The sequence below is a fragment of the Ambystoma mexicanum genome, chromosome 5p (assembly GCF_040938575.1).
Source record: "Ambystoma mexicanum isolate Mex_15411 chromosome 5p, UKY_AmexF1_1, whole genome shotgun sequence".
NCBI classification, from domain to species: domain Eukaryota; kingdom Metazoa; phylum Chordata; class Amphibia; order Caudata; family Ambystomatidae; genus Ambystoma; species Ambystoma mexicanum.
In genome coordinates, this window is record NC_090930.1 from 887,890,478 (window position 1) to 887,905,247 (window position 14,770).

The 14,770-nt window shown below is 44.3% G+C and overlaps 1 protein-coding gene across 3 annotated transcripts in view; it reads left to right on the top strand.

Moving 5' to 3' along the window:
• Positions 1-14,770, top strand: part of HUS1 (HUS1 checkpoint clamp component) — an 818,999-nt gene that overhangs the window by 289,900 nt on the left and 514,329 nt on the right. For all 3 annotated transcript variants that reach the window (XM_069613330.1, XM_069613331.1, XM_069613332.1), the window contains one exon: positions 9,913-9,987. In XM_069613330.1, the coding sequence (XP_069469431.1) occupies positions 9,913-9,987 (75 nt within the window). The remainder of the gene's footprint in view (positions 1-9,912; positions 9,988-14,770) is intronic.

Here is a 14,770-nt window from a genome sequence, read left to right on the forward strand (position 1 = left end):
ACGGGCCATTCGCATGGCACGGAAAAGACTGGAAGCCCATTATGCGGAACAAACCGCCCAACTAATGGCGAAGGTCAAACAGTCATACTATGCGAAGGGCAACAAAGCGAACAGGTTCCTGGTGGCCAAGCTAGCCAAGCAGAGACGCAGCATTGCGATTATGGGCCTGCGAGACACCAACGGGGTCATACTATATTCAGAACCCGAGAAGCAACGCCTCGCGATTGAGCACATGGCCCAAATCATGAAGGCAACCCCACGAAACCCGGCACAACAGAAGGAATACCTTCGGCAGGCAGAGGTGCCCCAGCTTTCCGACGCAATGAGAGGTGATCTGGAGGAGCCCATCACGGGGGAGAAAATTGAGGATGCCATCAAATCTCTCAAAACACGGGCCCCTGGCCCGGATGGCTTCTCAACCAGGTTCTACAAGCTATTCAGGTCGCAACTGATCCCCCATCTCACCACCCTATTCAACTCCTTCAGGGAAACGGGGGCGGTGACCCCATCGATGCAGGAATCGACCACCATCCTCTTGCCCAAACCTGGAAAAGACCCAAGAAGCATAACCTCTTATAGACCCATCGCACTCTTGAACATAGATGCGAACATTTACTCGAAAATTTTGGCGACCCGCTTGAATCGCATCCTGCCGAACATCATTCATCCAGACCAGGCTGGGTTTATTCGGCACCGGACCGCAGGCGATAATATCCGGAGAACCCTGAATCTGGTGGACCTCGCCTCCCGGAACTCCCAAAAATTAATCCTGCTGGCCCTCGATGCAGCTAAGGCGTTTGACAGGGTGGACTGGACGTTTATGGAACACACTTTAGGGGCCTTCGGCTTCGGCCCGGCGTTCCGGAAGATGGTGCTGGCCAACTATGATCGACCTACAACAAGCCTGAGGATCAACGGCCACTTCTCGGCCCCAATCCCCTTGTCACGCGGGACTCGGCAGGGCTGTCCGTTGTCGCCCTTACTTTTTGCACTCACCATGGAGCCCTTCGCACAAAAAATTAGGCGGAATGACCAAATCAAGGGCATAACAAGCGGCCCTTCACATCATAAACTTGCCCTATATGCGGATGACATTTTACTTACGATCTCGGAGGCCCCCTCATCGCTTGAACATGCGATTCGCGAAATCACCAGCTATGGCGAAGTTTCAGGCCTCACCATAAACTTTGATAAATCTTCCGCCTTGGGCATTGGCCTCACCCCAGCAGAGCGAGAACCGCTGACTAAGATGTGCCCGATAGTATGGGCAAGGAGCGCCATCCCCTATTTGGGGGTTTACATTCCGGCTGATCCAAAAGAGACGTACAAGTCCAATTTTCCCCGACTTTTTTTTTTTTTTTTTTTTTTTTTTTTTTTTTTATTTGTTTATAGTTCAAAGAACCTTTACAAAATAGCACCTTAATACAAAACAATGAGAACAAATAAAGAAAGTACAGAAAAGTATGATTTGGAAAACCAAATAGTATACGGAACATCTTATTAAAATTATAAAAATAGCACAAAGCATTAACACAGTTTCTATATGAAAACAGCCCAAATAAAAACAAGATTTTAACACTGAAATAACGAAATCTCTTTCTCAATTACTTTCAAAAACTCAACCAAGGCAAAGATTAAAGCTCTCTCATTTCCTTGCATCAATCGAGTCCAAAGAGATATCATACAATCTTCGTAATTTATATTTATGAAGCGTAGAAAATGCTTTGTACGTATATCTCTAAAATATGGACATTCATTTTCCCCGACTTTTCAAGGAACTGGAGGGCGACTTGAAGCGATGGGGGACCCAGGAGATTTCGCTGCTTGGACGCATCACGGCATGCAAGATGAACCTTCTCCCGAGATTTTTATACATATGCGCCTCACTGCCAGTGGCAATCCCCACGCCGATTCTCCGAGGGATCCAGAGAAAAATGCTGAACTTTATCTGGAGAGGTAAGAAAGCGAGAATCCCTCTCAGAACCATGTTGGGGAGTCCCAAACTGGGGGGACTAGGGGTTCCAGACCTTCAGGCCTACAGAGTGGCAGCCCAACTGGCCCGGGTCCAGGCCTGGCAAAATACGACAGACCGCCCAAGATGGGTGGAGCTGGAACAGTCGCGGACCCCCCTGCCCCTGCGATTTCTGCCACACATCCCGCCCCCACTCAGGTCCCATGGGGGAGAGCTTCTGCTTTCGACCAAACATACCCTTAGCACTTGGGACTGGGCGCTGAAACGGAAGGGAGTGCCAAGAGGACTGAGCCCACACTCCCCGGTCTTTCTCAACCCAATGTTCGCACCGGGCATGCATCTCCGCAATTTCCAAAATTGGACCAAAGGTGGGCTAGAAACCATAGACCAGCTGTATACAGGGGAGAAACCGCTCACTTTCGCCCAATGTAAGGAGAAGTTCCAACTTCGGGAACGTGACAGATTTACTTACATCCAACTACGCCACTGGTGCTCACACCCCCAAACCTTGCAAGCAGCGACCCGTCCTCCCACTGCCCTGGAACTTACCCTAGGAGACCTTCCGACTCGCGGCAGCGTATCCACCCTCTACAGACGCTTCTTAAGCGACTTCCTAACCACAAGAACCCGATGTATGGCCCAATGGGAAGCGGACCTGGGACACCCGATAGAGGATCAAACCTGGGTGGACATATGGACCCGAACACATACCGCATCCACCTGCATCACCAACAGAGAATGCGCATACAAAATCATGCTGCGGTGGTATTATTCGCCCCTCAGACTCCACCATATGAACCCCCAGATAGACCACGCTTGCTGGAGAGGATGCGGCCTCCCTGGCTCTTTCTTCCATATGTGGTGGGACTGCCCGGAGATCCGATCATTCTGGAAAGCTTGTCTAGAGTCTATTTCGCTAATTACCGGAACAATGATTCCCTTGAAACCAGAACCGATCCTGTTAGGAGCTCCAATTCCCGGGATCTACCCGCGCTCCGGACCCAGAGCGAAACTATTGACTCACTGCCTACTGGCAGGAAAAACGGTGGTGGCCCGAACCTGGAAATCCCCGGAAGGCCCCCACATTGCCCAATGGTGGACCAAAGTATGGGACATTCTGATAGCGGAGAAGGTAACGGCAGCACGAGCGGGGATGCTACATCGCTTTCGGAACATCTGGGCCCCAGTCCTGGAATTCGACCAGCGCTTCCCCGCCTTGACCTATAAGCCCGCCAGAGCCCTTTGGATCTTGACGAACCAGGAGAGCCCGGAGGAAGACTCATGACCGCTGAGGCTCCAGCCGGACCGCCCGGGCGGGAGAAGCCCGCTCGCAGAGCCTGTGGGACCTATAACCCAGGGAGGAGGATAGAGAGAGAAGACACAGGGGGGGTCTAAAGACTGGGGGTCAACTTGCTGAGATAACCTTTGCATATAATGTCTGTATTTATCATTCTGCCTTGATTTAAAATAAACAAAGTTAAAAAAAAAAAAAAAAAAAAAAAGAATGCGAAGGCTTCCTGAATCCCCTGGGGCGAGGTCTCTGTGGTATCCAGGAGTGTGCCGTCCGTCCTTTCTATGGTTTCCACCCATCTCTCGGCTCTCTGTGCGCGCAACCTTGCCGCTAGGAGGGCGTCTGCCTTATCACCTTTTTCGTAGAATTTTTGCTTTAGGTGTTATAGGGTTTGGGTTATTTTGCCGATTTCCAATACTTTGAGTTCTTCTCTAAGTTCTTTGGCTTCATTGATGTATTTTGTTCGTTCGAGCGGTTTTGATTGGGCTTGCTTCTCAGCCAGATTCAGTTTCTCCCTAATGTTCTTTTCGATTAAGGATCGTTCTCTCTTTTTGCAGGCTCCCTCTCTGATGAGGATGCCCCTCCAAGTGGCTTTGGCTGCTTCCCACACTGTGATCTTCGGGACCTCCCCTGTGTCGTTTAACATGAAATATTGTTTGATTTCATTTTCAAAGTCATCTCTGAACACTGTGTCCTTCCATAAAGAATCGTTGCACCTCCATTTTGTGGTTCGGGGAGTTTGGTTCGCCCAGTGTATTTCGGCCATGACCATATCCTGATCCGACCATGAGATCGGGTATATGTTTGCGGCCGTGGTTTACCGCAAAAGGTCTTCGGACAAGAATAAATAGTCAATTTGTGTGAGAGTTTCATGTGGGATGGAACGGAAGGTGAAACCACGATCTGTGGGGTGGAGATGACGCCAACTGTCGATTAAGCCAAATGGCGAAGGGCTGCCTTCACGTCTGCTGCATCGTTCATGTGGGATGGCTTGGGTGTGCTGGTCTTACTCTGCCTGTCTATAGAACTGTCCATCCACAAGTTGAAGTCTCCCCCAAGGACCGTGTGTCCTTGTGCCATATTGAACACTTTTTCAATCGCTTTGTGGAGGAATCTTTTCTGTCCGTGGTTGGGGGCATAGACCGTGGCCAGAGTGACTGGAGTATCTTGTATGGTCCCTGTTATAACCGCTGTTCTTCCCTCCGTGTCGACCCAGGTGCTGCGAATCGACTTACAGAGGCCCTTCCGTATCAGTATCCCCACCCCTGCCTTTTTTGTTAATCCGGAGCTCCACAGGGAAAAACCGGCAGCTCTACTCGGGATTGTTCTTTCTGTTCCCTTGAGGTAGTGAGCCTCTTGTATGAATAGAACGTCAATTTTGGAGCGCTTGAATTCTCTGGCCACAAGAGAGCGCTTCGTGGGGGAATTTAGACCCTTAACGTTAAGTGTGCATATGCGTAAACGATAAGTGTTTGCCATTGAGGATGTTTAGCGAAGATATTGCTGATCTCTGTGCCTGTCGTGCTGCCTCTCCTAGTCCTCGTGACCATAAGTTCAGTTTTTGTCCTTTACCATTAGAAAGAAGCTGGGTCAGTTTTACCACATTTTGTAAATCGGCCTCGTGTTGTAAACAAAAACTCTGTAAAAATCCAACATTTCCCTCCCACCCCTCCCTCCACCCCCAAGGAACAGGGCAGCCCAATGTAGGGTCACCCACACCCATCTCCTCCCGCGGCGTCCGAATCAGCTGGGTTAACTTCACCCAACTGATGTCGAACCACCAGTATGAACCGCACAACATTCGGTCCAATGATCAATAGAACACAACATAACTTTAACTTTTGAGCCCCCAAATCGTGTCACTCGAGACCCGGAAGCAAGAAGTTTTCCGTGTCATCAGGCAAGACTGTTTCAACAGTAGCTCCCTGTCCAGGTGTGATCGAGTTCATCAACATTTCCTCCCCTTGACCCCGGCCTGTACCTTATTGCACGTGAATCAGCCACGGATCCAGCCTGGGGTTCATTGCAGGGTAATCGTCACCCAATGTAGTTTCGCCGTTTAAAATGTCACGTTATGATGGGTGGTCGAGATGATGGAAGAGTCAGTGTTCCATATCTGAGGAAGCATTCATCCTCCTGAATTTCCTGGAGCCGTGCATTTTTCTTCTTCGAGGGCCTTTAATTTGCCATGAGCCTTCAGCGTTTTTCTGTGCCGGCACGTGAGGTCCGTCCGCCTGGGGGCCTAATAGGTCTGCAATGGCATTGACAATGTCTCTTTCAGAGGTCAGCTTCATCCCTGTGCCTTCCCAGTCGAATGAGAGGGAGAATGGGTAGCCCCATCGGTATCTGATGCCTTTGTCCTTGAGGAGTTTTGTAATCGGAAGGCATTTCCTTCCTAGCGCCAGTGTAAGAGAGGACAGGTCCTGAAAGATGACAATGGGTGACCCTCCCAGGGAGATCTGTGGTGTAAGTCTGGCCTTCTCCAGGATCCGGGCCCTGTCCGCATAATTGTAGAACCGGGCCAGGACTGATCTGTGGATTCTGTCGATTTTCGGCTCGTCTATTCCATCATCTCCAAATAATAGTTTCAAGATGTCATGTAGAGATTTTTTCAGATGCGTTCCCTTTTCTTCTTCCGTCTCAGGGATGCCAAAGACATGTATATTGTTTCGGCGCTCTCTATTTTCCAAATCGTCAACTTTTAGACAGAGTTCCTCCTCCTTGCTCTCAATTTCCGCAAGGCGGTGATCGATTTGCATTTCCAGTGTGCTTGATGAGGTTTGGTTGTGTTCGACCTCCTCAAGCCTCTCCTCCATTTTATCGATTCTGTTTGTGATCTTGTCAATTTTATTCCCAATGTCCGCCCTCATCCCTTTCATTTCTGAAAGGAGGTCAGCAATATCGCCCTTGGTCAGTGCTTCCTCGGCATTCTTTGAAGCCATGGTCGATGGGTCGGGCAGGTGGGGTGCTTCGGAGGACTGTATGAACTTGAATTTGGCCAATTTTAATTTTATGTCCATGGACTCGAAGTGCACCAGTGGTCCGCTGGGCAGTGCTCAGTTAACACCAGGCCTATCTGTGCCAACCGGGAGAAGGATGGGTGAGGGTCTGCGCCACCGTGGGGACCTTGAGGGTACGGTGCTTCTGTCACTTTGTTTCTCCACCGCATGCGCGGGGCGTGAATCCGATGTGCACTCGTGGTCTATCGTGCGTGGCCTCAAGGGCCCTGAGACAGGTCTGTGATGGGAATGAAGAAAAGCGAAGGAAGGTCCTTTAAACATATTTTTTATGTATATTTTTGATTATGGGCCATTATTTTAGCCAATAACATTTTTGATAGCACTATCCCTTAAGGATGAAAAAAGGTAGGTATGTCGCTTCTCTGGATGTCTGGAAATGTGTACAATAAAGGATCTTCCTCCCCAGTGAGATGTCCTAACTGTTTGTTGTTTGTGTTTCGGGCAATTTCACCTCAGATACAGCCTTAGGAAACGAAATATACATCCTCATTCAGGCATGGATGGCAACCTGTGGTCTCTGCCTGAATGACGATAAAACAGAGATCCTGATCCTTGGCTCGGCTAACAACCTAAAACAAAGTGCCTTCAACATTGACGGCAATATAATTACAGTCGCCAAAGAAGTGAAGATGCTTGGCTTCTATCTGGACTCTACGCTAGCTCTAAAAAAACAGGTAAACTCCTTGGCCTCTTCCACTGCTTACACTGGCAAACTCATTAGAGCATGTAGACCCTTCCTCTCACTAGCAAGCTGCATTAGCTTAGCTAATGCGCTCATTTTATCAAAACTGGACTACTGTAATGTGTTGTACCTAGGAGCTAACAAATATATCTTCAACAAATTACAGACACTGCAAAATAATGCACTCAGAACGGCCCTGAACCTCCCCACCAGAGAGCATATATCCAATGCTAGGAGAAACCATCACCGGTTGAAAATTAGTGATAGGATCCTCCTTACAACTTTGTCATTAACCTTCAAATGTCTTAATAATGCAGCTCCTCCATACCTGAAGGAAAGAATAATTAGAAAAACTTCCGTACGACCGTCTAGGCCAACCAATTCCTACTGCCTTGAAATACCTAGATTCAGACTTCAAAAAAACAGGAGGCAACAGTTTCTCAGTAAAAGCGGCCCAGCAATGGAATGTACTACCAATCGAGCTCAGAAGGGATCAGTCCTATTACAGTTTCAGACGCAACACCTTCACCTGGTTACGCTTTAATGACCATTAAGACTAATGATCGCAGTTGTATGTATACGTGTATGCTTCCTACCTGTATCTCTCTACATTTGTAACTAAGCTTCTAAGCACTCTTTGTAACTTTCTATACCTGTAACTAAGCTTTATGTATTCTTGTTATGCTGTGCGCCCAGTTACCTAAGGGTTTGGTGCGCCCTACAAATCAATAAACAAACAAACAAGAAATGTCACCATTTTCAGAAACGGAGTTACTAATGGAGCTATGAATCGTGCATAAATGTCTTCTGTTTAGCTAGCTGAACCTGGCATATTATTTGCTCCAGTCACCCCAAGTGGGACGAGTAGAGACCCAAGCTACTCCTCACTGATGCGGGATGCTTGTGGTCTCGTGCAGAAGGGATGTGACCAAGCAGTTTGAGTGGACTGATCCTTTTGGGGTGGGACCAAGCCTGATTTGCATGTGGTTTCCCCTTTCTATAATGGCTTGTAAGGAGAAGATACGATGGTCTGGAGGGTTGTCCAGAGCGATGGCAGAGGTTAAGATTCATTCTAAACCTTCCAGCCATCACGTCCTGTTTTGCTCCTGGCATATTATACACCAATCTAGCACGCTTGCTTTATGCACGCTCGCCCTCTCTGCCTGTGTTGCATTTGGGAGCTGTTTGGGAGAGGGAACTGGGAAACTAGACGAGAACAGAAGTCAGATGGAAAGTGCGTCTCAGGCAGACGAGGACGGTCAGGGACAGAAAAGAAAGAAAGAACAGAAAGAAGCTGTGTTGGGGCGATGAGGAAGATTGGAAGAGAGGATTGGAAAAATGGAGAACGAATAAGTTAAAGGCAGGTTAGGTGCAATTAGCATGGCGAAAAGTGGAACCGAAAAACAAAAAGTAGTCCAGGGGTGAACTGCAGAGGCGGAAACAAAGGGAAGCGATGAGACAAATGATTATCTAAGTTAGGAAAGGATGACATGAACTCCAGAGTGAAAGGAGGAGGAGGAGTTAAGTAGTGAAAGAGAGAGGTCAAGTGGTGGAAGAGAGAGGACAAGTGGGCAGAAAGACTGGGATAAGAATCCAGTGAGAGTAAAAAGCTGGAAGACAGGCCTCAACATTAAACCGAACAGAAGAGAAGCACTGGTCCTGTTGACCTTCACTCAGGGTGAGAAACTGGCAATGTGGTTTCGCAGGAATGGCTCCAAGCTTCTAAAAAGATATTTGCTCTACAGAAAATGGTAATCTTTGTTTAATTCAGCCAGAAATATGGACACACGCATTTCAGCCCAATGTGAAAACATTTTTAAATTAGTAATCTTGAGTTTATAGGTTTGTTTCCCTGTTTTGTATTTTCTTAATTTGAACAGCTCACTGATTCATTCAGGTAATTGTCTTTGCTAAAGAAAACTGTAGAATAAATAAAACTGGCTTTAGCAAAACCAACAGTTCTGGCGTTTGTGTAAGCAGGGGATAGGCATATGCCAGGTATTTCCATAATTATACAGTCTGGCCATAAGATGTCTACAACTGGCTAATAGTGTGAATACCCGGACATATAATGGCAGTGCCTGGCAAATGCCTATAAAAGAGCCAAAATTGTTGGCTTTTGACAGTGCTTTTTTAACAAGCATCCAGTGCTGGGACCAGATAGGAGGACACACATCGCTTAAAATAGCAAGTTTTGAAAGTACACTTGATTATGAAATGTATATTCTATTGGAAGCTGCTCTACAACTTCACTGAATCTATTACCTTCTGGAAAACCGCTCAGAACTAACATGATGGCCCTTAAAAGGCCATAGTTTGATTTTACGTTGCAGTAGATCTAGCTCAAAATTATTCCAAGAGGGTGTGTTTTGGGCGGGGATTGGATGGGCAGTGGGCTGGAATGATGCTAGGGTAGGGATTCGCATAGCTGTGGGAAGTCAATTGGTGGGTAAAAGCCAAACACCCACAGGCTGCTTGCCACATCCCATGTCCCTTCCATATGTTCTCTTATGCCATTAGTTTTGTCTTTATAGGTGGCAGTAAAGTGCCACCCGATAGCCAAAACTAAACTTAAGACCTATCTCTAACATTTTCAGAAAATAAAATCCCATATCATTCTTGCTATTGGGTTACATCTGGGTAAAGAATTTGGTTGGTTGGTGATGCAAAATGCAGGAACTATTTTTCTTTGCTGCTTATGGAACTCACTTCCAGAAACATTTATGGAAAACATAAACGTTCTAAAGTTACAGCAAGCACTTAAGGCTTTCATACTCTTCTAATCATGATGTTCTTTTGATTCATTTGTCCATTTGTCTCTGTGGGCTGTGATGTAATGGAGTTTTCAGTGTACATATTGTAAATATCTCAGTTGGTCACATTACTATTTTACCCACGTCTAAATAATGTCACAAATGCAATGATTTCCTTTGTTGCATTGTTTCAGGTCAGCATTTATCTACCAGTGTTGAAGACGATGAAGAGCATTGTAGAGAGGATGAAAAACCTTAGTAACTTTGTGGTGAGTTGTAGAGCCTAGGTTATTAAGTGCTAAACCTGGAAGATTGTGCTAGTTGCACCTCTTTTGTTGGATGTTTTTGTTTGTGTGATGGCAAGTATCCCTGTGTATGTAATCTTCTGAGAGCAAAATTATTACGGCAAGTATCCACACAAATATTGGAATGGCTTGTTTGGCAATTATGCTAAGTATGACTTGGATTAGGCCCAGTCAGAAACATCATTCATGTACCCTAATGCCCTAATTCACTATTTAATACATGCCTTGAAATTCCATTAATGCTCAATTAGTTGTCATGGATAACAACATGGACAATTTGCAGGAAAAGGCCGCATAAAAATGAACGTAGATGATATTCAAATCGGCAGTATTTTCTTCGGAATAGCGAATTGTGAATCCTAAATTGTGATTGCTGCCTCACTTAGATTTCTTTCAAACCCATGTCAAATTAAAGGAGGAACTTTTGTGGGGATATCAAATTGGTAACCTCAGCACCTTAATTACTCTATAGTTCAAACAAGGTGTTGCATGGGTGTGGGAAGTAAACGGAGACGTAGAGTTCCTCTACTCCGTGTGACGAAAATGAAATGGGTTGACTTTGTCGCCTTCTATTTGGCCGTTTTGGTTTTTGTGTCAAGGTTTGTGCTCTGGTTATTTGCTGGGCTTTTTCACGTGCTGCTTTGATACATTTGTTTGTATAGCCCCTGCCTTTAAACCTGGAAAACAAGAGGTCACATTCTGTAGCGAAAATTCTTTGGTCACCACAGTTTCTGCATGCTCTAATAAATTCTCCTTTTAACAGGTTCATGGTGACAGCTCCTGGAAAACCGAGTCAAATTCAGTTCTGTCTCCTTTCGATAAGTTCTTGTCATTAGATAATTGCCAGACACACACATTGTTAAATCTAGGAAGTTGATGCTTGTTCTGAGCACGCAGAAACTGTGGTGACCAAAGAATCTTCGCTACAAACCTTGACACAGAAAACAAAGGGCCAAATACAAGGCGGCAAAGTCAAATTTATAACAACCTACTGTGCGAATAATCAGATCAGGAAGATCCTCAAAAGGAATTGGCATCTGTTGAAACTAGGTCCACACATTTGCAACTACGTGAAAGACCATCCATCCATAGTTTACAGAAGAGCAAGAACAATAAAGACACATTTGAGTCCATCATTACCTCCGGAAATCAAAAAGGAAGCTGCTATCACATGGTTACAACAGCCTAAGACAGGCTTTAGAAAATGCGGGACAAGATGTTCCCTCGACAGCACAAATATCTTTGAAGACTCGAATGGAATCCAAATAAAGATTAAAGACGTAATCAATTGTCGATCAAAATTTGTAATTTATGCAATTATATGTACCTGCAGGCTTATCTATATATGCAGCACAAATCGAGAACTCTGTACACAAATTCGTGAACACTTAACTTCGATTGGGAACCAGGGCATAACATTACCCCTGGCAGAACACTGGCAGCAAAAACGTCAATTGTGTGACAAAAAGGAAATAAGATTTATAGGACTACAGAAGGTCACCGTGGGTCATAGGGGTGGAAACGGAGAATTACATCTACGACAAGAAGAAGCAAGATTGATTTGTCATTTTAGATCAGTAGAACTGGGTTCAATTTCAGATAATGAAATGGCATCATTACTGTAGGGACTAATCTGTAGTGGACAGTCCACATGTATTTTAGTGACATGATTGCAAGAATGGGAACACACACCCAAAAATCCCAACACCCCTTTTTGTAACTCAAATAAGACATTCCCTCACACAGTAGGGAGCATGCCTTAAAAACTGGGTTTTCGTAGTAACACAATGCAAATTTAAGACCATTTTGAATACATTTTGATAGCAAACAATTTTTTTTCTTCACATTAATGGTCCATGTTTGCTTGCAACGGCCTTAAGCCACTAATGAATCTAAATTCAGAGTAACATTAGAAAGGATTTTGGGATGTTTGTATTAATAACAAAAATGTAATATGACAATATATGTACATGTGCCCATTTCTGTATATTTTGATTAGCAAGTGTAATAGACAATTGTACGTTATTTTTCAAACTACGTAGATTTCCCACATATCCGTTAACAATTGCATTTGCGATGTATGTGTTCTCAAAATTTGGACTTATGTAGCAAAAATTAGAATTTCAAGATTATTAATGGCGAAATAGAGTAAAGAACAGTCATCTGCTAATTATGGGAGACTCAGCATTACGTAAAACTAAGTGCACGTTTGCAGTTCCCAAAGTATGGCCGCCACCGTGACCAGAGTAAACAAGACTACGAAAGGACCATACTAGTAACCATAGGGACAAATATAAACATAGATAACAGCAGTCAGCGTCTAACCGACGCAACAGAGTACAGAATTTTCAGGTAAGCCCTGGGCTCTTACATGGCCCACCACACGGCTAAACCAATAGTAACTAGATGTGCTAGGAAAGGGAAACCAGAACCTCTCCCATCCATATAATGAACCCGGTCTCTGCTGCGCGACACAAACACTCCCTAAAATGATGGTAAAACCACATTGACTTCAACCTATGCCGCGCTAGATGTAAGCTGGAATGTGCTTCTGTAAATAAAATGAGTATTCAACCAAGCATGAGATAGCAACAGAGACAGCCCCGCAGGGGAATGTCGGACAGTATTTTTTATTTTATATTAAAAATTAAGTCCTTGGAATTACAGGAACATCAAAACAATACTAATTTGGACTATTGTTACGTCTTGGGCGGGATTTAACCCATGACACGCATTTGTTTTACAAACACAGACTGAGGAGCTATAGACGGAAAATATTGATAAGAGGTGGGAAACCTCCAGGGGTTGTTTCGGTAATTCTATTTAGACAAATACCAATATCCCGTCGTCAGTGTCTGACGATATTAGCTTGTGACTTTTTAGACTACTAGGAGTCTAGGACTCCAAAAATCTTAAGTGTGTGAAACATATGGGACTAATAGTAACCTAATTTTGGGGAGACGTAACCTAGAAGTCTAGAGCTGGAAACTGGATTTAACAACATACTTGTACTGTACTTGTTATTATTTTTTCCTCCCTGATGCTGCCTCTCTCAAAAACCTAAACTACCCTACCCGGTCCCCATCCCGCATCTCTGTGACTTTATTTTATTCTATATTTTTATTTTATTTTCTATACTTCTCTATTTCTCATCTTTTATTTTCTATTTTATCATGTATTATGCATTACTATGACTATTCAAATAACGTGAGGTTGGCATAGTTTCCGATGACATGTATACAATTTTTCATTTGATTGTTGGACTTGCAATATTACACCTCATGTATATGTTCTGTTGACAAATGACCAATGATGTGCTAAATTGATCTTTGGAACATGTGCAATTATATATTTATGTTTGAAACATTAAGCTATCGCCCTGATTGAATACCTATCAACACAGAATTAAACTTTGAGCAAAGATCATTCAGTTTACTAGTTTCATTACTCCTTCATTTTTTTTGTGGCGCATGTCTTTGTGGGAGGGAAAACACCCATTTTGTTTTCTTTCAAAGCTAGTCACACAAGTTTTCATTGTATCCAAGTACTGGTGATATACATCTTTTTAGAATCGGGCACTCCCATCCCCTTCATATTTTTGGGGGGGTTAGAAAAATATATAAATTGGGTGTGGGTGTACAGGAATATAAAAAAATGAAAGGGGATGGGGCGTTTGGGGGTAACCCCCCAAAAATAAAAAAATGTATGAGTTTTTTTCGTTAAAAAATCTGCAGAATGGCTTGTTGACTGATTTCTATTCTTGCTGGACGAGGTTGGGTGGAGAAGAGGAAGCATTTGTGGCAGCAAAGTGCTAGCTTTTTATCATATCTGAGGCATGCAATCATTTTTCCGTTTTAAAAGTCTCTGTTTACTTGAGTTCAGCACTGGTCATTGTTGCAGGGCTTCTGTTGTGCCTGTCCCTCTTGATGCTGGTTCCTAGTTTTTGGTTCCTGGTAGTTTGTTCCTATTTCTCTCTGTTAGTAATAACTTTATTTCAGGTGATGCCCATAAAAGTATGCTACATTTCAATTCCACGGTTGTGAGACAAAAGGTGCAAATTGTACAAGATTACAAGACATACGTTACAACAAAAAAATAGAAAGGGGGAAGTAAAACATTCCACTTGGAATAACACTTGTGAGGGGTCGTATGAAGTGGACACAGTGGTAGAAGGTTTTTGTGTCTAAACTTTTATTTAATGTTTAAGGAATTGGCAAATGCCTATCTTGCCCTATGATTAAGGGGAACTTCCCTACCTCAAAATAATAAACTAAGGGGATTGGTCAGGATATCAAATAAATATAAGTCCACCGTTGTGTCCAAAACAACCGATTTCCTGCCCTCGCACTATAAACTCAAATTAAGGTAAGAGGTGATTATCTTTTAAAGTTCCTTAAAAACACAAAGTTCCATAGGAGCACAATTAAAGTTAAGTTTGGGTGTGCTTTGCCTTCCATCGTAGTCCTTATCCCATCAGTTCCTGTATATCCAAATGGTTCAACAGTCTTGATATTAGAGGGATGACTCCCTCCCCCTACTGTTTCCAGTTCCGGAGTGCCGAGGGGGACAATCCACTTCCCCTGGTCTTTTCTACTTTAACATTGGCTAAGAGGATGCCTCCCTCTTCCCCACAAAATCCTTAATCTACAACCGTGGTATACTCTCCTGCCAGGGACTGTCTCTCATTTCTTTTGTGTGGGTCCCAAACCTGTGTCTCAGTTCCTTCTTTGGCAGATCTGGCTCACTT